At 43.1% G+C, this 25,108-nt stretch overlaps 1 protein-coding gene across 1 annotated transcript in view; it reads right to left on the bottom strand.

Moving 5' to 3' along the window:
• The window catches only part of Kif5c (kinesin family member 5C), a 151,415-nt gene that overhangs the window by 23,780 nt on the left and 102,527 nt on the right, over nucleotides 1-25,108 (bottom strand). The window contains exons 13-21 of the mRNA XM_005315817.5: nucleotides 22,987-23,055; nucleotides 21,169-21,375; nucleotides 18,903-19,049; nucleotides 12,549-12,737; nucleotides 8,994-9,111; nucleotides 6,585-6,661; nucleotides 5,202-5,311; nucleotides 3,078-3,179; nucleotides 2,797-2,857 (exon numbers count right to left, since the gene is read on the bottom strand). Coding sequence (XP_005315874.1) covers nucleotides 2,797-2,857; nucleotides 3,078-3,179; nucleotides 5,202-5,311; nucleotides 6,585-6,661; nucleotides 8,994-9,111; nucleotides 12,549-12,737; nucleotides 18,903-19,049; nucleotides 21,169-21,375; nucleotides 22,987-23,055 — 1,080 coding nt within the window. The remainder of the gene's footprint in view (nucleotides 1-2,796; nucleotides 2,858-3,077; nucleotides 3,180-5,201; nucleotides 5,312-6,584; nucleotides 6,662-8,993; nucleotides 9,112-12,548; nucleotides 12,738-18,902; nucleotides 19,050-21,168; nucleotides 21,376-22,986; nucleotides 23,056-25,108) is intronic.

The raw sequence follows: 25,108 nt of genomic DNA, 5'->3' as shown, positions 1-25,108 counted from the left end.
ATTTTAAAACATTTAAAGTAGTTCTGTTCATGCACTCTGTGCTTAGGCAACTATCATTTGGCTTCCTGCAGCGAATGCTGTTCCTCATCACATTCATTATCACGTCCCCACTTCCAGACTCACTTCCTCCAATCTCTTCCCATCATAGGCTGCTGCCCTGCCCTCCATGTGAAGGCTCATGGCTCAGCTTCCTATCACAGAGGGCAGGGAGGGACTAGAGCAGGAGCCAATGCAGCAGATGGTGGTGGGGAGGGTCCATTCCTAGGGTCCAGCCTACTTTTGAGGCTGGCCTTTGCCACTGTGGTACTCAGCAGTGGGCTTTCCAGACCAACCCCTAGGTGGAGGCTCATCCCTGCCTACTCCCAAACACCCAAGGAGACAGAGCAGGCCTGCACCAGAAGGTATATGTAACCGAGGACAGCAGGGCTGGCACTCAGGAACACTTATGGCTGAGGGAAAGCATGGGTCTAAGCCAGCACAGGACACAGGATTCCAACTTTGGAATTAGAGTGTGTCCGGCAGGGGGTTAGTGAAGGAGAAGCGGAGGAGCCACCATATTGTGTCAGAGGAAATGCCCTTAGTGGGCTGGATGTGTGCAAGTCAGGAGTAGCCTGTGAGTGTGTGTGTGTGCATGTACATCCAGAGGAGTGTGAGGTGTGGGTGTGTGGGGATAGGACCAAGTGGACATGAGGGACCAGTGAGGGAGACACATCAGTGTAGACAGCCCAACATCAAAGAATGCAGGAGAACTTGCTAAGTGTCTCCATCACACTCGGGAATACGGGAGCAGGAGAGGAGGCTGGCACTGCGGGTGTGTGAATGAGCCTGGTATGACTGGGGTGAGTGTGAGGAGGCACGTGTGAGTGAGCAAGAGTAGCCATTTATGCACCAATGCACGTGTGTGTGCCGTGTGAGTACCTGAAGTACTTGTGTGGTGTGACTGCAGGAGTATAGTGTGTGCTGAACACAGGTGAGTGTGTCATGACGTGTGTACACAAGTGCGTGAGCAAGATGTGGGTGGGAGGGAGATAGAAGAGGTTAAGAGACACCGCATGAAGGTGAGGGCGAGGGCGAGGGCTGGTGCGGGTGAAGGCAGAGGCACCCTGAAGCATCCCCCCTCTCTGGCTAGTGGGAATATAGTAAAATTGTAAAGCTCAATATTTTCCTGAATTTCTATAATTATCCTTAATTCCGGGCATCACTTCTCTGGTAAAGCAGACGTAGAGGTGGCTCTGTTTCAGGCTCCCTGCAGCTGCCCTCCCTGCAGACTTCGCAGCTTCCTTCAGCACCCACAGCCCCCTTCCCTCCCAAATGGCTGCGTCCCCATGCCTCCACTTGGCTTTGAGGGACAACAAATTCCAACCAAGGACTCAGAGCAAAGCCAGATATGGGCTACTGTCAGCCCGCAGCTTGGGGTCACCAGGTCGTGGGGTGGGCTTGGTCCCAGCCAGGCCCACTGGCAAAGCAATGGGAGCAGCGTGGACAACATCTGGACAGCCTTTGTTGCTACGCCCTGAGCAAGTCCTAGCGTGTTTCAGCAAACGGAGCTGATGTAGGAACGCAGGCTGTGGGGCAAGACCAGCGCTCACTCTGAGGTGCCTGCAGAGCAGCAAAAGCTGGCCAGAGGAGAGGAAGCCCACAGAGAGAACCAGATGCAGGACAGAGGAAACCAATGGGGATTTCAAGTCATAAACCCCCTAAAGGGAAGTGGGGTCTGCCGCTCCTGTCTCTACCCACAACCCTATAGGTCTCAAGGCCCTCCCTGGCCTGCACCCACTCTGGCCTTTTCCTCTTTGCTTTGCCTTCACTTAGCTTCAGCCACAAAGACCAGGTCCTGCTGGTCCTCCACATGCCTGGCATGGGCCACCTCCGGGCCTTGGCATAAGCTGTTGCCTCTGTTTGGAAGGCTGTCCCCCAGACACGCCACATGGCTCACTTCTTCACCTGCTCAAAAGCTCCCTTCTCAGGGTGCCTCCTCTAACCCCCACCCTCTGCACTTTCTAAATGGAACAGTTACAACAATACTTGTAATGAACGTTATGTGGATATCTTGACTCCTCAGGCTCTGCAGTGTGTTTCAGACTGTGGTCCACCAGGGTAAATTGTATCCAGTGAAACCTCCCCTGGGGGTGCTGGACATGATTTGCTTCTTTATTGTTTCTTGTGTCTCTTCCAGCTAAAGGCAAGCTTCCCGAGGGCACGGATCTTATCTTCATTGTTTTTTGTTTCTTTTTGTTACTGGGGATTGAACCTAAGGGCGCTTTACCACTGAGTTATGTCTCTAGCCCTTTTTAATTTTTATTTTGAGAAAGAATATCACTAAATTTCTGAGGGTCTTGCTGTCCTCAAACTTGCAATCCTCCTGCCTCAGTCTTCCAAGACTGGGATTACAGGTATGTGCCACCACACACAGCTATGTGGTATATCTGAGCACCGATAAGAATGCCAGCACTTAGTAGGAGCTCAATAAACATCTGTTGAGAGTTGAAGAGAAGTAAATCACAAAGTGTAGAGGCTATTAACTTGCAGGTATTGATTTGCAATTCAGTTTAATTCTCATTCAGGGGCTTCAGGGTTATAGCTCTAAGGATTTATTGATTGATGATTGATTGATTGATTGATTCTCTGAAGAGCTGGGGAATAAATTGTATAAATACTACTTCTCCACAGAAAGCTTTAGTCTAAAATGATATACAAGAAAGGCACATAAGATAAAATTTTAGAATAAACAATTCAACATATCACAAGTGAGCCTGGTCTTTGAGACAGAAATGAGTTTGGAAGGTCTTGACTCACCACAGTCTCCTCCAGGCCCTTGAGGTCCTCTCTGGCTTGTTCCCGTTTATCATTGAGCAACCTGAACAACAAAAAAGGAATCATAAACCACCAAAGGGGAAATGAAATTAGGCAGATGCTATTTGCATCTACAGATAAATCAGGAAAACAAACCAACAGCACACAAATAGCCAGTCTGTTTCTAAATGAACCTGAGTATCTGGGCATCTGAATCACAGAGGCAGGGTTGTTAAAACCTCCCATGCATGAGGGCAAACAGGAAGTATTTGAAAGGTACTCACAGGAGCTTTTCCAGTTTCATTTCTCTCTCCTGGTCCTCTATTTTCAGCTTGTTATAATCAGAACTGAGCTTCTCCTGTTCCAGTTGCAGTTTCTGATTCAAACTGAAATCGAGAGGTAAAAAGCAATATATTACAAGTCAGTCTGAAATTCTGAGTCATCTGGCTAAACTGCGGTTCTGTTCCAACCCCATTAGCTCTGTGCCACAGAGGCAGCGGTTCGGGAGGATTTTGAGGGATCAGAGAACTGCCTCGCAGCTTCCTCCCTACCCAAGTGAAAACTAATTTCTGGGAAGCATCTAGAAAGCATGAGACAAGGGCTTTGAGGATGTATTTATAATTTGCTTGTGTGCAGGAGCTGCAGGGAAAAAAATAATGACATTGGAAGATGGCTGATATTTTAAAACAGAAAGAAAGCCCCCTTAGACGAATGTGGCTTGGTCGACTGCAGAGGGCAGGCACACGTGGACAGCCTCGGGTGGACATTTCCACCTTCCTCCTCTCCAGCTAGCTCTCCGAAGACATCACCCAGGTCCAAATGCCTGGCTGAGTCTGTGGCATCCTTGAGGGGGATTCAGAGAGAGGAATTATGAAGAGTGGAGACTCAGGGCTTTGCAGCAGACGGAAATCTGCCATCTGGTTGGGGGCATTGGGTCAGCCTTTACATCAGCCCAGTGCTTATAAAGCCTTTTGTATGGGCAGACCCAGGCGACTAGGGGAACAGATTAGACACCACATAAAGGAAAGCCCAGAGGCTATTTGCAAGGCAAAACCTGGGAAGCCCCCACCTATTCACTCACCCACCCTCCCTCCTTCCTTCTAGCCTTCCTTCCCTCTCTGGAGCCCCCTCTTCCAGCTGATCATTTTGAGGGTGATTAATCAGAATAATGAACATGAGTCAAGCACAACGTGAGTGACAGCATGGGGGTGGCCCAGAGGAGAAGGGGAGAGAGGTTGCTGAGCGCTTCCCTTAGGTGGCCCATGTGCAGAGCGCTGGAGTCATTTAGACTGTGTCAGTTACCATACTCCTCTCCTAACATGCAAATGCTCCGCACAAGCAGCTCGCAGATGCTGAAAAGAGATTTGGATCAGTAGTCTGGAGAATTAAACTCTTAACTTCAGTCTGACTCCTATTTAGCAATGTGACCTTAAGTAAATAATTTAACCTTGCTTCCCATATAGAACTCCTTTCTTTATCTGCAGAAAATGGATGGGGAGGGAAAACTTCCAGGGGGAGGGGTGTGGGGCAGTGGATGGAACTGTACATAATATAGTTGTTTTCTTTGTAACCCTATGGCTTTTTATTTGGAGCATTCAAAAACATTTTTCTGCAAAGGGGTTTGTTCAAAGACTGTGGAGAGGATCCACTCTGCAAATAAGAGCCCTCAGGACAGGACCCCAAAGGCACCTTCTGGCTGGGTGACTTCTGTGTTGCGGATGAGGGGGAAGGTAAGGGAGGAAGATGGAAAGGCATATGGAGCAGGGGGCTCCCCATTGGCTCTGACAAGGCAGGAGTGCAGCTGGCCATGGGGTGGTGTCCCCAGTGAAACAGCAATGAAGCCATCCTGGTGACGGTGCCACAACTCATGGGCATCTTGGCCAAGCAGACACGTAACAGCATGGGTCCAGGAAGCTGCAGCTGCACAGAGGGCAGGTATGTGCTGGGCAGAGGAGGCAGCATGTGCTGTCTTCTCGGAGAGCTTATTAACCTATGAGAACCCCTAGGTCAGGATGAGTTTGTATTGGGGTTGCTTTACTGAGTTTTATTGGAGTTTTTTGTTGGGAGTTGTTCTGGTACTTCCATACAGAGAGTCTTCCCATTTCCTGGGGCATACATCTGCCCAGCTGAGTTGCCAACAAATGTGGTCCTATCCCTGGGTGTGTGGTGATAGGAGGGGCAGACTGGCCTGCCCACCATCTGCCCCACCAGAGCCCTAGGAAGCTCGGCTCCAGATGGGAGAACAGACCTCAAAGCAGCATGCCCAGGCCACTGTGTCAAGGGCAGAGCACAGAGCCCACGGGCGAGGAGAGACCAGCCCCTGGCTAAAAGCCATGTCCTTCCCAATTGGCCCAAGAGGACAGAGCAAGGCACCCTCCCTCCCCCACAGCCCACAAGCCCTAACTCACTCCCGAATCTCGTCAATGATCTTCTGCTTCTCCTCAATTTCATCTCGAAGTCTGGACAGCTGCTTCTGGTGAGCTTCCCGGTGGCTCTCCATCTGCTGCTCCAGCGCCTTCTGCAGCCAGGCCAGGAGAGATATGTCATTCACTTGTTGGCACTCAGCCCACTCTGTGACAAGCCCTGGAACCACGTCTACCTCCCTCGGATCTTAGATCCCCAAAGTAAGGGTGTTTCTGGCTCTTGTGCCTCCAGGACCTGACCTTGCTATATTGGGTCAACAAAGCCCAGGGGTCTATAATCAAACCAAGTGGGTCCTGGGAACAAATTAATCTCATCTGGGTGCAGTGAAGCACACCTGTAATCCCAAAGACTGGGGAGGCTGAGGCAGGAGGGATGCAAGTCCAAAGTCAGCCTCAGCAACTTAGGGAGAATCTGTCTCAAAATTTAAAAAAAAGGGAGTAGGGGGAGGCCAGGGAGATAGCTCAGTGATAAAGTGCCCCTGGGTTCCTCCCCAGTATTAAATAAATAAAAAGTTCTCCCTTGATCTTCTACAGCTCACCTGGGTTACATGGCTTCTCTAGCCAGGTCAGTCAGAAGTGGCCTCAGACAAGCTAGGTAATCTGTGTGGACTGTACTTCCTCACCAGTCAAATCAAAATGACACCGCCCCCTCCCCCCACACATACACTGTCCACTGCAGATTTATGGTGATGTTTGGGGGAGACTTTTCCACCAAAGCCTCTGAAAACAGGAGAGGGGCTCAGGAAGATCAGGCATAATTTTATTCTGTTGGCTGGAGCAGGGCCACGTTCTGGGCATTGCTTCAATTGTGTGTGGGCTTTTGCTCGATGAGGCTCAGAGTTTGCCTAAAATGAACCTACATTCTATTTCTTCTCACATTTCATTTTATTTACTCAAAAGTCTTATTTCCTAGTCATTTTTCTTACGTTCTCCTTTTTCTGATTCAAATATGTCCAATAAAGATCAGCATGTTTAAGATGGAAATTCAAATTTGGAAAGTTTCTTTACAAAGATTAAGGGGAGAGGTTTTCTATTACTTAAAGGAAAGGTGAACCTTTCTTCAGAAGTGAACCCCAACAATAATGGGCCCATGCAGTGACTTCTCTCCATTGGGAATGAGGGAGACCAAGGCAGGACTGCAACATAACCATCCTCTACAGACCTGAGGTCCTGGGCAGTCCCAGGGTCATCTTGTACCTGCACCAGCCCACACTGAGAATGGCTCTGAATGTCCAGCAGTGCCCCCCCACACACACACACAATTGCCATGCACAGGTCTGAAGGGGACAGACTTTTCTAGAACAAAAAAACGCAGTTCAAACGCACCCAATGCTCGCCAGGCTTAGTGGGAGGAACAGCTATACACACCTTCATCTCCTCAGCATCCTGCAGCCGCGTCAGGTGTTCCTTTTCCTTATCCTGGAAACTGACTTCGTGCATTTTTTCTGTTTTGAATTTTAAATGATGATTTAAGATTTAACAAGTAGGTCTCACACCAAAAAGAAAAAAATTAAAACACACACACAAGCACGAAAAATGGCAACAGAGTAAAATATCAGATTATATCACTAATTACAACCATGGCAAAAAGAAAATAACCTCTCCATAAGGGAGTCCTGGCTGGAGCTAAGGCTGACCCCTCCCACCGGGTGTCTGGATCAGAGCCCTGGAGAAAGCAGCCATCAATGGGGTGGGGGTGGGGGTGCTAACTGGAAGCAGGACGCCCCCATTGCAGCTGCCTCTAATCACCTCACACCTTGGAAGGCTTGTTCCCACCTGGGCTCTGCACACAGCCCCTGAGGTCACGTACATAAACGCTTTCTACAGATTATAAAGCACCTTGTGAGTGTTAGGTGGCGTTTGGATTCATGCCACTGGTAGAATTCCAGAAAGAGCTCATTTACCTCCCCTGGGTAAACTGTTTATTTTCTACGAATCTGGAGCAGAAAAACAACTAAAGGGTGAGAATAAGGGAAGTAGGAATATAACATAATATTTCCAAGATTAATAAGGAGACCCACTGGGGGCGGGGCTGTTGTGTGGCCCTCCAGTCTCAGTATTCCTGGTCAATGGGGCCCTGAGGGCGTGGTGCAATGGGGAGTGGGGGGGTGGGTTACTGGGGGGCCCAAGGTAAAATTATTTAAGACACTGACATCTAGTGCATGATTTCTCTCTAGTTTTTTCCACTTTACTTCAGGTCTCACTTCTATTCAATGGCATTACTGCAGAAACCATGAATAAAGAAGACAAATGTTTTCCATGTCCAGTTTTTGGTGGCCAACTCTACTTCCTACCATATTCACTATCACATAAAGAAAATGTTACCAGGTTACAGCAGAGTAGGGATGCCCTCTTTCTTTTATGAGTCTGCCTTTGCATTTGAGACAAAATACATTTACTGAGCACATAACTGCCCAACCACAACTTAAATAAAAAGGGATAAAATCATCTCCAATTCTACTACCCTGACAAAACCATTTTTGTTAAATATTAATTATTAGAAACACACACACATCCATTTGTTTTAAACAGTTATAACCACAACACAGATAATATTTTGCAAATGATTTTTTGTGTTTATGTGTAGTGGGGGACCAGGGATTGTACTCCGGGTCCTCAACCACTGAGCCACATCCCCTCATTCCTATTTTGTATTTTATTTAGAGACAGGGTCTCACTGAGTTGCTTAGGGCCTCACTAAATTGCTGACACTGGCTTTGAACTCACGATCCTCCTGTCTCTGCCTGCCCCCAGCTGCTGGGATTATAGGTGTGCACCACTGTGCCCAGTGCAAGTGACCTTTACCATTGCATCATCAATACTGGCACATCTCATGGAGTTCATCTCCGGTGTGGAAACAATGTCCTTTTAGAGTTTATTTAACTGTTAAACATTTAGGTGGCTTCTTTTTCTTTTTTTTCCCTTTCCTTTTCTTTCTTTCTTTTCTGATCTAAAAATTTGCAATGAATATTTAAGGTTTGAGGATCAAAAGGTATGAAGAAATGTTACAACTGTGAATTCCACTAGTATGTGTAATCATAATGTACTAATAAAAAATTTAAGATTATCCAAATCACTTTCTAAAAAGACTAATAATTTTCATTGCAACCTGCAATATGTGGGTTTGGTCTCACATCGTACAATGCATACATTCAAGCAGCCACCCTTGAATTTCTCCTATGTATTCATGTTTACAAAGTGCTTCCTACACCTGTCCAAGGGAAGAGCTCATTCAAGGGCGAGAGAGCACCAGGTTAGCCATGGTGCAAGTTCTTCTTTTTACATTAAGAGCAACAAATACTGTGGAAGGGTGAGATGCACAGATTCAGACACAAGACAAAATTTTATTTTAAATCATCCCGGGGATGGCTAGCTCAGACTGACGAATAGGGCCCCTTAGTAGACAGAGGTAGCCACAATCCTTAGTTATCCTGGACAGTGGCAGTGAAGACAGAAATCAGCAGAGCCAGAGGGACACCTGGCAAGTTGAAGGGACAGGCCTTGGTGACTGTCGGGGGCTGAGAGCAGCGGAGGCAGAGAATATTCTGGATTGGGCAACTGGGCAGAATGAGGAAGAATACAAGACAGGCAGATTTGGAGTGGGGGCACACTTCCACAGGTTTCCCCATTTTTTCTTTTTCTTTCTGTGATGCTATTGTTTTCAGTAGAACTAGAAACACTCTAATTGAGCAAAACTAAACACCATGACTCCAGCCAACGAGAGACTGTCTGATGGAAGCCAAGCATTTGACACCTGCAAAGTCGTCAAATATTTACCTTGGGCTCGGAGCTTGGCCAGCTCTTCGCTGAGCGAGTCCTGGGACTCCTCCAGCTGCCTCCTCTTCTGTTCCATGTTCTGCATGTAGTCTGTCAGAGATTTGATCTTGGCTTCGTGCTGTAAACAAGAAAATAGATCAAAAGGAAGAGTGAACGCCTAGCAAGCGCTGCTCCGGGCTTGCCTGCGACTGTCTGATGAGAAGCTACAGAGGAGATTCTGGTGTCTCTTTTCTGAGTTCCAACACCAAATGACACATGTTCTGCCCATTGCCGGGATTTGGAATCGAGGACCAAGACAGAACCATTTCTTCCAGGTGCTTCTCTGCTTCACGCCCCACAGACATGGCCCTCTCCCTCCTTGTCATCCACCTAACATGGAGGCCAAAGTCCACCCTGGTGTTCCTCCCCGTGGAAAAGAGGGTAGGAGGGCTGGGGGGTGAGCTTAATGGCAGAGCACTTGCCTGTCACCCACCAGGCCCTGGGTTTAATCTCCAGCACCGCAACAAAAGTGTGCTGGAGAGGAAGGAATTAGGAAAGGGACACAGCTCTGAAAGCCTTATTCTTTGAACATGCCCTCTGGATTCCATCTTCAAACATTAGATCTTTTAAATCCTTCAAACACACTGACTCCTGCACCAGGGACTTTGCATTTTATGGTTTCTCTATGAAGCTTCTCTCTCCCCAATACCACCCCCAACCCCCACCCAGCACAAACTGTCCTGGCTCACTCCCTTACTACTTAGACCCCAGCATCTTCTTCCAGGACTTACTACTATATGATTTATCTTATCTATTTTTTTTAACTTGCTAGCTTCATGAAAGCACAAAGTATATGCTTAATAAATCAGGGAAATAAATAAGGGAAAAAATGAATGAGTTAATGGGAGCTCACTGACTGAATAGGGATAGTAACTTCTAGGCACCTGGATCTGAGGAGTTCACCTTTAGGCAGGAGGACCCTGCAGGCAAGCTTCATGACATAATTTCTCCAGAAAACACACCTCAGCTGGAGCAGTTATTTTTAAAGGAGAGATTTTGATGAAGAAGATGCACGTAAACAAGAATGGTAGCATTTCAGTTGCCAATACTCTGTCAGAGTCTTTAGAGCGCATCCGAAAAGTGTCAAGTTTCATTTCCTTTTGAACCGAATAATGACTGAACTTTCAGGGTTGTGTAAATGGTAGCAGAGTAAAAACATTTCATCTAAGAGAAAACTGTGCATTTTGCTACTAGAAAGAACTTTCTAAACATAACCCCAAAACATCCTAATCTTCTAGCCTCGGATCTCTTATACTAAAATCAGTGTCAGTCTGAGATCTGGACACTTATCCTCATCCATTTACACAGAGTACAGCTGACACAGTTCCAATGGTTAGATCAGTTCACAGAGGGCACGGAAGGGACTTGGACGTGGAGCTGGTACATCCAGCTGGAAAGAAAAAATGCTGGGCTGCAGGCTATGGGACCTCTGCTTGTGGCCTTGCCTTGGCCCCGTCTGTTAGGGGCAGGACACCTTGAAGCACATGCTGTCGCTATGAGAAGTGATCCAGAAACCGAATTTGAGGGCCACCATTCTCAAATGTTTACCATTTTTTCTTCTCCATTTTTACGAATTATGAAAAAATATCTTTTTAGGAGAGATGATAAATAACTATAAAAATTATAACTTAGAAAAATATATAGCATCCAGGAAAGGTGGCATAAATTTTGCTCAGAAACCACTCTAATGTATCAACTATTTCCCTTTCATAGTCCTAGTGTTAGCTGTAGGGGCATATATACTTTACAAAGTTGCAAAGCATAACAAAGATCTATAACTCAGCATTTTCATTTTCACTTAACTTTATATAATTATACTTTCCAAATGGCTAGGTTTTATGGATTTTCGTAATAGGAGCTGCATAATATTCTTCCATGTAACTTTGTTATTAGTCTACCAACAGATAGTTGGGTAATTTATTTGATTCTAATGTAAAATAATGCTATATTAAACAGCTTGTGCATAGCTTTTAATATTTTTAATCAGAAAGTGCTAATATCATATGAAATGAAAAATCTTCATTTTCATTATCAATGAAAATTAGTAGAAGTAAAATTATTGGACCAAAATATTCTTACATTTTTATGGTTTTTGTATTTCCTGAGCACTTTCCAAATGCACAAACCAAATTATACTTTTATGAACAATGTATGAGCATATCAACCTCACTGTCATCTACTAGCACTGAGAAATCTTTTCTAATACAGTTATGTCTATTATGTCAGTTATAAAATGGAACCTGGTGGAGCCATTCAGACAAGGAATTGGAGATGTTTCCATGATTACATATTATTATGCTTAAAAGCACACCAGAATGAAGCATGCTTCTGACTGTCTCTTAATACTATTGGAGGCACCAATCTTTGTTGGTATGACCGGCCGTTTTCATGCCTAGCATTAGGCCATGAGTCACACACAACTGGACCACTCAGAGGAACCTCAACCCCCAAAGGCAAGCCCAGATATTAGTGGCAGCCCAAGAAACTAGGTTACTATTTTCTAAAACTATCTTACTAGAACTAAAATGCCTTTCCAATAAGACAAAAAGTAGCCTTGCTCATTGAGCAAATGAAAAGTCCTGAGATGTGGGCTTTGGGTTCAAAAACACTTTGGTTAGAGTCCCCAGCTCCACCACCATTTACTGGCTATTTGTGTTTGAAAATACATTTAATCTCAATCTCAGTTTTCTTATCTGAAAAAGAAACAATAATAAATCCTGCCTACCAGGGAATTTTTGAAGATCAAGTGAGGAAGACCATGTGAAGTGCTTAGCACAGGGTACAGCACACAGTAAACACTCGATGAAGTGCTACATGATACTATATTAATATTAATAATAACAGCAGCAGTAGTTTCTGCTTTCCCATCTTAAATCATATATGTTATAGAGACTAAAGGATTCAGGAATTTTGCATTGATTGATAGGAGTTTTAGAGATTCCACCCAATCTTGTCCAAACATTATATATGCCTACTTATCTAGCCATCTATAGATAGATGGAGACATAGACATACATCCTTTAAAAAGAGGACAGTCTCAAGGGGATTCATGTGATTCACACAATGAAATCTAGTTTTAAGAATAAACCCAAACTGCTTTCAGGGCCAGCTCCTATAGTCCCTGCTACTGCAATTTGTTATCCTTTTCTTCTTTTCAGATGTTGCAACCTCTTGTTCCTAAAACCCGAACAACTGGAATGGTGGCCATGTCACCGTTTTGTAAGTAAAAATATATGTCAAGGGTCACTGAATCTCTTAACTAATTGTAAGCTGCTGGTTTTATTCTGCATTTTTAAAAAGAAATAAAGTTTGCTAATCATTTCTGGCAAGGAGGAGGAGTGGGGAAAGGGGCAGGGGAGGGTGGGGGAGGGGTGAGGAGGGACTGGGGAGGTCATGGTTATGTAAAGCAAAGTGCATAAACAGTCACCATTATGTCCCATCAGCACCAGTAAGGGCACGGAGGGGAGCAGATCTCAAGAGGACCAGGTGTGAAATAAGGAGGAAAGGGTGGCCTACCTGGGAGATAAGTAGCTGGCAGGCTGCCAGCTCCCGCTCACTGGCGCTCATCTTCCTATTGGAATCCATCTGGGCACTCTCAAGCTGCTTGCTGCGGTTCACCAGGGACTTGACCTCTGACTTCATCTTGCTGATGTATAGGCGGGCCATGGTGAACTCCTCTTCAATGACTCCATTCACATCTGCCAGCTGAGCACAGCAGGGAACACACTCAAATATCACTGCCGTTTCCAGAGGCTCACGGAATCCCCTGAATCCTGACCACGGATGCTCAAGATGTCCATAGATTTCTGGCTAAGCATCTTTGATCATGGAGCAAGCTGAAAACGTTCTCTGGAAAGTACTACGTGTTCAACCCCAAGTTCTCTGAGACCTCAGGTGAAACATCCAATTGAAAACCTCTGCTAAATATAATCCTCAATTAACCAGGTTTTTCATTACGACTGATCTTTAAGATAAAAGAGATGACATCAGGAGAAAAGGCACCGAAGGTTTCAGAAAGGAGATAACTTCAGAACTGTGCTGTGTTCTGTTTAATGCCCTACACCTTGTCTCTCTATAATAACAGTGGGACTCAATGTTCCTACAGATGACCTTTAATGTCAATAAAAACACAAATCAAAATTTTGATCATGTTCTCCATAGTTTGCCTATTCAGTTAGAGAAGTAGTCTAATGCCTTCAATGTTTCTATAAGCAACGACAGAAAAGGACTTCCTAGAAACTCCTTGACAATGTGAATTCATTTTAAAGTCTCCTCTTGAAGTTTTCGTGCATGACTTTTCATGGCTACCAATCAACTTCTTTTCATGCCAAGCAGATAGTAATCTGAGAACAACAGTTGAAATTTACCATTAGAACAGAAGATTCTGACAGTCAGCATTCTCCCGAGATGAATATTTTCTAAGTTTCAAATTTCTATTGGAAACAAAAGTTGTAGCAAGATATTTGAGATAGACATGCAAGATATTTGCATCTGCTAAGACGCAAACAGGTCTGGAAGGGCAATTGGCCAAATGAACAAAAACTGTGTGTACTTTGTTTAACCACCAGAGGGCAGCCTCGCACCTCAGGAAAAGACAATGCCATCCAGAATCCAGCAGGTAAACATGGGCTGCAACTGGGTTCAGGACTGACTCAGGTATGTTTTGTTGTTGTTGTTTGTTTTTTGTTTATTGTTGTTGTTGTTTGTTTGCTTGCTTTTTTTTATATTCCACAGCACACTCTCACCACCCACTTGTCATTAATTCAGTACATATCTACTTTTTAAGTAAACATTTGCGAGATGGGAAAATGAAATTGGTTATCAGCTCTGAAAATTAGTAGCTAATAGGAAATATAATAATCAGTTCTGAGTGCCTGTACCTTGGTGTCAGCCTTCCCATAAGAATTCAACAACAGACCAGGTGCACTGGCAAAAGCCACTAATACCAGCTACTCAAGAGGCTAAGGAGGGAAGATGGCAAGTTTGAGGCCAACTTGGGCAAATCAGAAAGACCTTGTCTCAGAAAAGACTGGGGACATAGCTCAGTGGTAAAGTGCCTCTGGATTCAATCCTCAGTACCAAAAAACAAAAAATCAATAACAATACAGTACTTAATAATGACACCGCCAACATCAATCAACACAAGGCAGAATCTACGTTAACAGGATTAAAATCTACAAGTACCAGTTGTAACTCTATCTTCATGGAAGTTCTTGCTCAGCTAGTTATACTTCTAACTGCCAAAGATTTGCATACCAACACCACCCGTCATTACATTCCTTTATAATCCAAGAGCCTGGAGATGTTAGGTGAGAAAAGCCTACAGTATTTAAGTTCAATTTTATTTTTCTGCCTATGTCCCAGCATGGAACAAGAATGCAGAACATCTTCCAAAGCCCAGCCAGGTGTACCTATGCATCGCCCGGCTCTGTAGATGGGCACAGAACAGCGTGTCTTCCAGATGGGACCCAGACCCTACACTAGCTTCTGACAGGAGATGCTGCTGAGCCAGCAGCCTGGGAATCCTGGGAAGAGAACAAACCCCTCTTATCCCTTGGGTCTGTCAAAATAGGACCCTTGGTCTTCTGTGCCCAGGTGTTACCGTGTAGCATGAAGTGCCCCCTTAAAGCTCATGTGTGAGATAAGGCAGGAATAATCGGAAATGACATTTTATTAGATGATGATAGCTGTGAATAGTCCACTTGGTGGATTAATCATTTGAAAGGACTAGCGCACTGGAAGAAGTAGGTTCCTGGGGACATGCCTTTGGGGTTTATATTTTGTCCTTGGCACCTCAATCTCTCTGTTTCCTGGCAGCCATGAGCTCAGCCTCTTTCCTTCACTGCAACTTCTGCCATGAACCTAGGAAACCGAAATAAAGCCCAAAGTAAACTTTTCCTTGTATAAGTTGTTGTTGTCCAGTCTTTTGGTTACAGAGAGAAAAAAGTAAACTAACATATCAGGTAAGCTGGGGAAGAGTAAATATATACACATGATAGGCTTGCTGCCAACTGACAGCTGAACATTTCTTTCCCCAAACAAGACTTTGAAGATTACTCTTGTCCGAGGAGATCTAAAAGGAGATTTTTGAGTCCGTGCCTGACGTGACAAAAGAATACCCCAAACAAATGGTTTTTAACTATGAGGCTTCTTACCACTATCGAGGGCATATATTTAGAAGCTTGTGTTTAAGAGTTTGCAGTAATTCCAACACACTATTATTTCAAAAAGAGTAAACCAGGGTTTTCTACTAAAATGTTATTGTTTTTAACTCTCTCAAGGACTGACAATGCCCCCAGCAGTATATACTAGACCATACGTTCCTGTACTAATGACCAATCCAGCTAGAAAGACTGCACCATAGTGAAGTTAAATGGGAAGTAGAACTTGCCCCTTCTACCTGCCTAGAAATGAGTCCACCCCACAACCACCCTGAGTCTCTCAAGCATGGAATGACCATGCAAGGGGAGAAAGTATTTGCCATTTCTAGACCAAGTGAAAGTGAAGTGAAGTGATCATTCACATTCTCAGAACCAGACTAAAAGAAATCAGTGTGGGAAAAAGAAATTAGGCGGTCAACCCAGTATAGTTCATTTGCTGTACCTCCACTTTCTTCCTGTTTTAGTCAGCTTTTGTGTCACTGTGACCAAAATACACAACAAGAAAAACTTCGAGGTAGAAAAGTTTATTTCAGAGATCTCAGTCCATTGTTCTGGGCCCAAGGAAGGCAGCAGGTCAGGGCAAAATGACTCAGCAGAAGAAAGCTGCTTAGTTCATAAAAGGGTCAGGAAGCAGAAAGAAGGTGGGGAAGAGGCCACAGGGAATGGGCCTGCTTCCAGGGTACACCCCTAGAACCCACCTCTAGCCATACCCCACCTGCCTAGAGTTTCCACCCAGTCGGTCCATTCAGACTAGGATGGACTGATTAGGTTACAGTTCTCACCATCCAATCATTGTACAAACTCTGAACGTTCCCACATTAACAGGACTTTTTGAAGAACACATCCCATCCAAAGTATAACACTTCCTTTTAAAATTTTTAATTGAAACATAATAATTTTACATATCATTTTATCTTTCTATTCAGTTTCTGCCTAGACTCCTAGACATCTTTGGTTTAAAAGAAATGCCCGGCAACATAGATAGTGGGTGCTAACACACCTGGATGATTAACACTGGCTCATCTTTTCATTTACTAGGCTCATCCTGTTACACTGACAAAATATATTGCCTGGACTCTGAAAATGTTTCAAGACACCCTGACATAGGGAAATATGGTAGTGTTTTTATTTTTGTTTGTTTTGTTTTGTTTTGGGTTCCCTGGATGTTCAGGTCTGTCGCATTCTGCAATGAGGTCCGAGGGAGATTCCCACACCATCTGTTCTCCTACCATACAGCCCTACCAGGAAAGACCTCCTGAGTCTTTGAGTCTATGATGGGTGCCACAGCAGCTATCTTGCTACCATGATGCAATGAATCGTGAGAACTGAGAAGGGTCTTAGAAAGAAAATAAAAGATCACTGACACAGAAATTCTTGATCAGCCTATTTTCCTACGTCAAAATAACTACCATATCAGTTGAAAGTCACAACCAATAAGAAAAATACCTGAACCTATAATGATAAACCTAACCAGTATGTGCAGAAGTCATGTAACGTCTGAGCTCACAATCTATGAGGTATCTGGGCTCATCTGACCATTTTACAAATTAGGAACAAGAGGCCAGAGAAGCACAGCGACCTGCCCAAAGTTATGCAGCCTCTGTCAGCTCTCATTGCCCCAATGATTAAACTATAATTATAAGGAAAAACCAAAACCAGGAGGATTAAGAACATAATGGTCTGTAAGCAAGAGTTATCAATGAAATTAACTGGGGCATCCAATGTCTGGAATCCAAAAATAATCTCCAAAGCATCCAAGTGAGTATTTAAAAATAATCTCAATCATACTTCAGATTCCCAAAGGTAAGGACTTTCTTTTTAATGCCAAAGCACCCAGACACTCTTTGATTTCATTAGCATTTTCATCAGCTCTATTTTAGAACTTAGCATAAAAATACCTTCCTTTATCGTTATCAGCAGCAGGCGCCAACTTCTCATAAATCAACTCTGCCTTCATATTGTGAGGCCCATTTAATCAACCCAATGTCAGAATTTTATTGCTCAACACCAACATATGGTTCTAAAAATTAAATCCTCAAATATAAAACCACCAAACTGGAACTTAATAGGATTAACCCTATAGTACCTGGAAATTCTGTGCTAAAATTAGTTCATTCACAAGGATCCATGAAACAGTCAGTTACAACAGAGGTTTACGAAACAATGACGTTGACCAGAGGTTGTATACCCTAAGCCTAGACCTGTTCCACCATCCAAGGGCAACTTTCTGTTTCCCCAAAATAGTCTATAAATGGAAAACTAATCTTGGGAGCCTTTTCTAGTATTTAACAATCCCGTCTCACAGCCAGAGTGTTCCCCCTAGGCATTTTGACATGAAATTCAGCCTTTTAAAGATAAAATGGCTAAACTCAAAAAATTCCATTTTAGTGATTTGTGAGGGGGAATCTCAGGGGTATAACATCATTCCCCGGCTCAATAAAACCAACACACATTTATCAATGAGCACTCTGCATAGGTGCTATATTATTTTAAATCTATGATTATCAACATGTTGTGGTATTGGCATAAAGATCAGATCAAAGAAACAGAACAGACCACCATCAGCCTCACATGCTTTGGAGACCAGTAGATACATTCATTCCCTTAAGGACTGGTGATGGCTTCAAGTCTGTACCCGTCAAAACTTCTCAAACTGTACACTTTAAATATGTGAAGCTTACTTTATGTAATTTATACCTCAATAAAGCTGATGTTTTAAGTGTCTCTACCCTGTTTTTTCCAGTTAATGATCATAATGGGCTCTCTCTTTTACTCCATTGACATCAGGAACACCAATGTACCCAACTCCAAAGGATGGGCGATGCTTGGTTTAGACCAATTGTATAATCCTATTCTCCTTGATCTCCCAGCTTTCCTGGCCTTGTGATTTGGGGTAGTCATGTGATCCAATTCTGACCAATGAGGTATAAGGGAAAGTGTGCAGGGGGCTTCTGGGATTATTTCCCTCCTGGGTGAAAGTTGTCAGGCTTTTCAGTTCACCCTGTTGGGGATGTGGTTGAGTGAGGATGTAATGATGGGTGCCATAGCAGCTATCTTGCTACTATGATGCAAAACCCTAAGGGTATGAAAAGGGAACAAACAAGCTGAAAGCAGAAAGGAAACAGAAAGACTGAGTTCTTGACATTATCAAGCCACTTCACTGAACCAAAATATGCTTCTCAAATCTTAATCAGCAAAAGAATCTCATTAAATTCTGATTCTGTAGTTCTGAAGTGGGGCCAGATCACACTGAATAATAAGATTCCTGACTTCTCATAGTGTGGATAAATAAATGCAGTTTTATTTCTCTTAAACCATGGTTAGAATCCTATTACTTTCCCTGAAACATTTCCTAATTCATACTGATTGGATGGAGAATTTTCACTGCAGTGGATTCTTATGGAAAAGGAGAAATACTATTCTGAGATTAAAACTGTGGCTTAAGCTATTTGATTCCAAACTTCTGTGATATTGGCAAATAAGTCTAAGGAATAAACCAATTTGCATAAGGCCAACTACCATCTGAAGACCTTCCTTAGATTTGAAAAGTTATTTTTATCCTCCTCACGGCAACACTCACTCATTCAAATATTTCTCAGCACCTTGTGGATGCTAAGCATTGGATGCTTAAAAGAATTATATGCAGAGGCTGTTAACTCACAACCACACTATGAAAAAGGGGTAGAGAATAAAAAGAGGGCTGACTTACAGTCTTCACGTCATTGGTGCCAATAATTCCACCTATCTCCCCCAGATCCTTCAGCAGCAGATTCAGGATCTCAGTAGCCCTCTTTTTCTGGTGGTTGCTAAGCTCTTGTAGCTGGCTCAGCTCTCTCTGCGTGGTTGTCAATGTAGTCTGAAAAAACAAAATCCGACCACAAGTTAAAAGAGTTGCCCATCAATTTCACGCACGCAATCTTGTAAATAATAATAGCTTCATGTAAGATGGTGCTCTTTTATCATTTCTGTGATTTCAACATAGAGTCTTTTTGAGGCAAACTGTAACACAACACTGTATTCTTTGATAAAAGAATTTTATATCAATAAGTTATATCACGTGGCCTGATCATGTGTCTATATGTCAGACAACAATTCCCAGGTCAGCGAAATCAGTTACTGAAAAATAAATAAAGCTAAAACTGGAACCCTTGGGTTTATAACATTGAATCACTCTTCCTACCACCAGATGTTTTTATTCAGGGTCCAAACAACCTACCAGTGTCCCCACCTCCATTCCCTAAAAAAAACCTTCTCCTTGGACCACTTCCACATTCCCACCTACTTTATAATAATAGATAGGTCTGGATGAGATGGCCCAGAGGAACACTAACGAGTTTAGAAAACAACTTAGAAAAATCTCCTAATCTTCACAGTGAAGATGAATTAAACACTATTTATTTATTTTTTCAAAATTAGTTAAATTCAACAAGAGATAGATTCTTAATAAATAACAAATGTTCTATTTTCTTTCCAAACTTTAACAAACTCTTCTCTTTCCCATCCTCCATGTACATATCCTTAACTAACTGCCAACATCAATAGAATAGTCATATTTTGGTCTCTTGGTATTAACTCAGCCTACAGAGAAATAATTCCCCTATCCCTAAAGCTGTGGAGGCTAATTCAAAGACATTTATGCAATTCTCCCATAGGCAGCTATTTCACCAGAGAATTTTTTAATGATCTGACTAAAAATAGTGTTCTAATCCAGTCTAATAGTACCTTGGTTTGACAGAAAGTTAGAATTTTATTATGGAAACTGTTTCATTGTTTTGAGAAGGAAATAATGCCAACGACTAGTTAAAAGAATCCTGGAGAAAACACTAGGCAGAGAAAACCTAAAGTCTCGGTTCCTAAGTGACTTCTGGATGGGTTTGCTTGGTTTGGTTTGGCATTGCTGCCAACTGCTTATTTCATCTTGTTTTTAAGATCCACAGAAGCAGGGTCCCCACGTTGGGAAGCCACTAGATTGGTGTCTCTGTGTAGCTGAATGTATGGGGCGAGTAGCATTTCCTGTCAGCTTTGCAGTCCTAGGATCAGCGCTTTCCTGTGCCATCTGCTGGTCCTCCTGGCCCAGGAGGACTGGATGTTCTCCACAAAGCAGGCTGACCACAATCGCATGATACCAGGTCATTAGTAGAGGTGCCAAGGACAGCAGCAGGTGATAGCCACTCAGCTTCACCACCCATTTTCTCAGTAAAAAAGGACACAGCCCACCACCAGCCACTTCATCAGCTGTTTACTGGCCCTGTTTGCCTGCACATAGCTCATGCAAAACCCACAGCATCCTTTCACTGGGAAAATCTGAGAATAAGGAAACTTGCCGACTGAAACACTGGCTAAAATTGGACAGCAAACAAACAGAGACAGCTTAGTTCCAGGCTTCTGAAGGTAACAGCTGAGAGAAATAGCTGAGGGGAAAGAAAGGATTTCATTCAGGAAGGTATAAACAGGAAGAATGCATTGCAGGTCTCCCAATTCTTGCCTGTTAATAACAATGCTGTGAGGTTTACTTATTGATCTTGAAGGATATGCACAGATCTCTGAAAAGTGCTTTACATAAACTCACTAATGCCGACAACCTACAAGGAGCATGCTGTTGCCATTTTTGTAGATAAAGGAATGAATACTCAAGAAGCTTAAATGCCTTGACCAAGGCCTATGAGTTATGAAGTCAAATTTTAACCAGGACTTGTCTGGCTCCTAAGTCTATACTCTCTTGACTATTTTCAAAAGGTGTCCCTGCTAATGCTACAAATTCCTGGGATATAAAATAGTTGAAAAAAGCAGTTCCAGGATGAGTCGAAAAGTCACTTCTATAAAGTATATCAATGGTTGGAGGGACCTCGGAGAATGCATCTAACACTGAATAAGCATTTGGCCAACTGCCTTCCTCGGCACTGTCAACAAATGTCAATGTAAGTACAAGAATGGCAGCTAAGGAAGTCCCACCCCCTAGAGAGAAATGCTCCAACCGTTTTCTGAGCCAGTTCATCTGTCAGCTGCTCATTGGCCCTGGTCTTGTCCTCCACTTCCTGTGACTTCTGGTCATAATTGACAGCCAGCTCCTCCAGGGCCTGGAGAACTTCTTTCACCTCATCTTTGGCTGCCTCGTTTTCGATCTGGAGTCGGGTCAGCTCCTCCTGTATCTTCTCATAGTCTCTTCTCGTGGAAGCTAAAAGCTGGGAAATGAGACCGAATGGAACTTGTGAAGTTACTACTCAAATAGTTCTGATCTTTGTTTTATCCAAAATAAAGTAATATTAAAGCAAAATACAAGAGAACACGTTGGAAAAGCTCAGGATGACAGAAAACTCCACTGTATGTTGCAGATGCTAAATATTTTCTAAATGTTATTTTGAAAATCTGTTCCCTTTTTCTTTGTTCATTTAAAGCTGTGTATACTTAAATCAAAGAATGAATGACACATCAAAAATCACTGCACATTGTAGTTGTCCGGATATTCCACATTAAACCAAAAATGGGGGAATCATTTCTAAGGGTTATAATAATACATATATGGCTTTTACAACATCATCATATTTTTTATGGAAAACAGGTGGATTTCAAAGTTGACCCAAACTGTATTAAAGAGGCAGTCAGTAAGTTTTTCTTAATGTGCATCAAGAATGCACAGAAGGATGTACCCTGAACATCCACACTGATTAAAAGAGAATGTCTGGGTTTGTCAGCATCTTTGCTCCTGTTGTTATTTTTCTGATTTTCCCATAATGAATAGATAATGTCCCAGGCAGCTGTCCTGATGTTGGGAATGACAAGGAATAGCCTAGGAGGTAGAACACAGGAAACACTGGGCCAGTGAAAGACCTCAGCTAGAAAGATAGAAATCAATTACCTGCGGTTCATTTGATTACAAAGGCATAGACTGTCTCCCTGAGGGAAATGTTTGGGCAGAAGGCATAAATCATTGCACTGGAGAGATGAAAAAAACAAAGAGGAAGAGGAAGGAAGTGGTTACAGAGATGATGATGTCTGTGGAGGGCTGGGACCTGGGACGTCAACCCCTGCCACCTGCTGTCACTGCATGGTGGGTCCCATCTGCAGCCTTCTATCAATGAAGCAGAAAGCACCTTAAGGCACCAAAGACAAAAAGTACTCAGGCAATCCTCAGCATGGGAATTACTAATGGTCTGTGTCTGATAGAATGGCTGGCTGTCCTTTGCTTAGGTTCCTGTTTGTAAAATACTTGGCAAACACAATGCAAAAAGGCATTTACTGCAGAATTGAATGCTATCAGGAAGAGACTGAAAACAATTTGCCTCTTTTTACGTGTATGAAATATATGCTAACACAGCACTGGGGCTCCTTTTCTCTTTGCTTTCCCTTCCTCTACCTTCTACTTTTGATTTTGTTTTTGCTTTTGATTCCCTACAGGACAGCAGGAAAACAGGGTCTACACCTAAGACCCAAGCCAGCTGATATGCAGATTCAAAATAGCCTAAAATAGCAGGACCCCTGAGTGCTGGGTCCAAGCAAAGTAGAATCACCCTTGCCTAACTACCAAGAGAGAGATCTCTGCTTTTCCAGGACCGATGGTAACAAGCAGCTACTTATTCTCAAAACCCCAGAGCTCTACAAAGTCAGACGTTTATTTTCTAAATTTAGCCCAAATCAGCTTTTAACAGGCATCAAAAGGAAATCTACCAAGAAATTTCCACATGATTCAGTGATTTAAAAATAAAAATTCTTTACCAATTAAATTTCTGGAACAAACATCAACAACAAAGAATAATAAAAGAACTCTATATAAAAGAATTTATTGCAGTCTTTACCTCATCCTGATCCAACATCTGTTGCTTTAGCTTTTCAGCCAGCTGGCTCTGCTGGTTAATTTCATCATCCTGAAACAAAACATTATGGTTAATTTTTTTGTTGTTGTTTTTGGTTAGTTATGTCATTTTTTTTTATATCCTGGTTTCCCCATGACAGTCGGACACCTGGATGTCAACCAGGGGCTTGCTAATAAGATGCGGAAAATGGTGCTGGGACCTTGGGGAATTAGAATACTTCTCCCACCTTTCCCAGCCAGGTGAAATATCTGAATAGTCTGAGAAGTACGAGATCCTATGCATTCAACCCAATCCCTGCTCTCCCAGAAGTCAGAGAAACTAGGGCTTGGGAACTAAAAGGAACTTTGGAGAAATCCTTCCTGGCACAAAGATGTTGACAGTGAATTCCTAATTCAAACAATAAGGGAGTGAATCTCCAACCATCGGCACCATAATATATCAATGTCCCAAATCTGGTCAAACACATCAGTGACCAGGAAAGCCACCATGCAACAGGGAGGAAAGACCAGCATTTTCACATCTTTTCACATAGAGGCTTTTACTTAAAACTTTAAAAACATTTACTAGCAAGTTCATCTTGGGCACTAGCAGACCTCCCCGCTTGATTGGAACTTGTTTTTCTTATCAGTTTTAAAAAACCCTGAAGGCAGCTGGGGATCCAAAGGCATTGATGCTTGATTTCCCAGGCTGTCACTGGTGAGAAAGGCATCTGGCTCTTCTCACTTGCATTTCCTGCCACTAGGTGTTGCTGCCACAAAGGCAAGGCCACCCACTGCCACCCCTCAATGCTGCGCAAACACCTCTGCTGTCCCCAGACAGGTCCACCCCCAGTGCAGGCAAAGCAGCCAGCGATGACGCCTGACTGCAAAAGAAACTGTCTTCACGGGCTATTTTCATGATTTCAAAGGAAATTTTAAGCACAGCCTGTGAAAAATGACAACCTGGCTCCATATTTGCCTCTTTCTTAGGAATAGGAGAAAAATCCTATTTGATAACACTTCTTTGGTCTATCCTCAGAGTCAAATCCAGTTCAGTATTATTAGATTTCTCTTGGTACCAGGTCCCACCTCTATGTGCTTTCACCAAAAGCCCATTAAAAAACAAAACAAAATTTTAAAAACACCCTGTACTATGCTTTCTGCCTTATCAGAGATGAGGCAAAGAAGGGTGAACTGGAGTGCCTGGGTCCTAGAACCTCAGTTTCCATGGAAATTCCCAACCTGTTTGGTGGTGTCAATGCATCTGTGTAAATCAGGTGAACTCACTGTCACAAACGAATGCTTTCCAAAGAGCAAGAACATTTCAAAATCAACAGCATAGACTCTGCATCTCCTTTTTCTTTGGTTTTCATCTTTTGTTTTTTCCTCCACTACTCAAAAAGACCCTGTTTCCACCAAGCTTTCTACACCCATGTTTCATAATGGTTCTGCAAAATCCTGATGACCTTTCTCTCCAAACCAGATCATTGGCAGGAGAATTAGGGAAATTATACCAGGGTGAAATGGCCTCAAAATGTACTTCTCCAATTAGCAGACTATTTTGTAGGACATATTTTCTGTTCTACCTTATAAACTTAGCTTGTCAGTTACCAGGAGCAATTGTATCTGTGCTCTTCCGCACATAAATATTAAACAACTTAACATAAAAGACCCCAGGAGTTTAACATCAGGGAGCTGCCATCTCTCCCCCAGGACAAATAAACAACACTCCAAGTGATAGGAACAACAAAAGGAGCAAAGCAGGGAGTGGACTCTTTGTTCTTAGACTGTGCTCATCTCAAAGATGAGATGTGCTCATCTCAGATGCAAACTTCCTTCCTCACAGGTGACAAGCTGGGACACTGAGACTTTTAAGGTACAAAGAAAAACCTAGGGGACTCTAGGCCCTACCTGGAAGGATGAAGAGCAAGGATTATTATAAAGGACATTCATCATTTGCACTAGACATTTCCCAAAATACATTTACACTTTACAAAGGCAATTTTCTAAGAAATTGGTGTAGTCAATTGTGATTATTTTTTAAATGACTCAAAACTTTCAGAATAAGGTTTGCTGTGCATTTGCTCTATGGTTAAGCATATCTCTCAGGACAGTAAGTTCACTCA

This window comes from Ictidomys tridecemlineatus, chromosome 7 (assembly GCF_052094955.1).
Source record: "Ictidomys tridecemlineatus isolate mIctTri1 chromosome 7, mIctTri1.hap1, whole genome shotgun sequence".
NCBI lineage: Eukaryota > Metazoa > Chordata > Mammalia > Rodentia > Sciuridae > Ictidomys > Ictidomys tridecemlineatus.
Note: the sequence above shows the minus strand (reverse complement) of the source record. Positions and strands in the feature narration are given on the sequence as shown.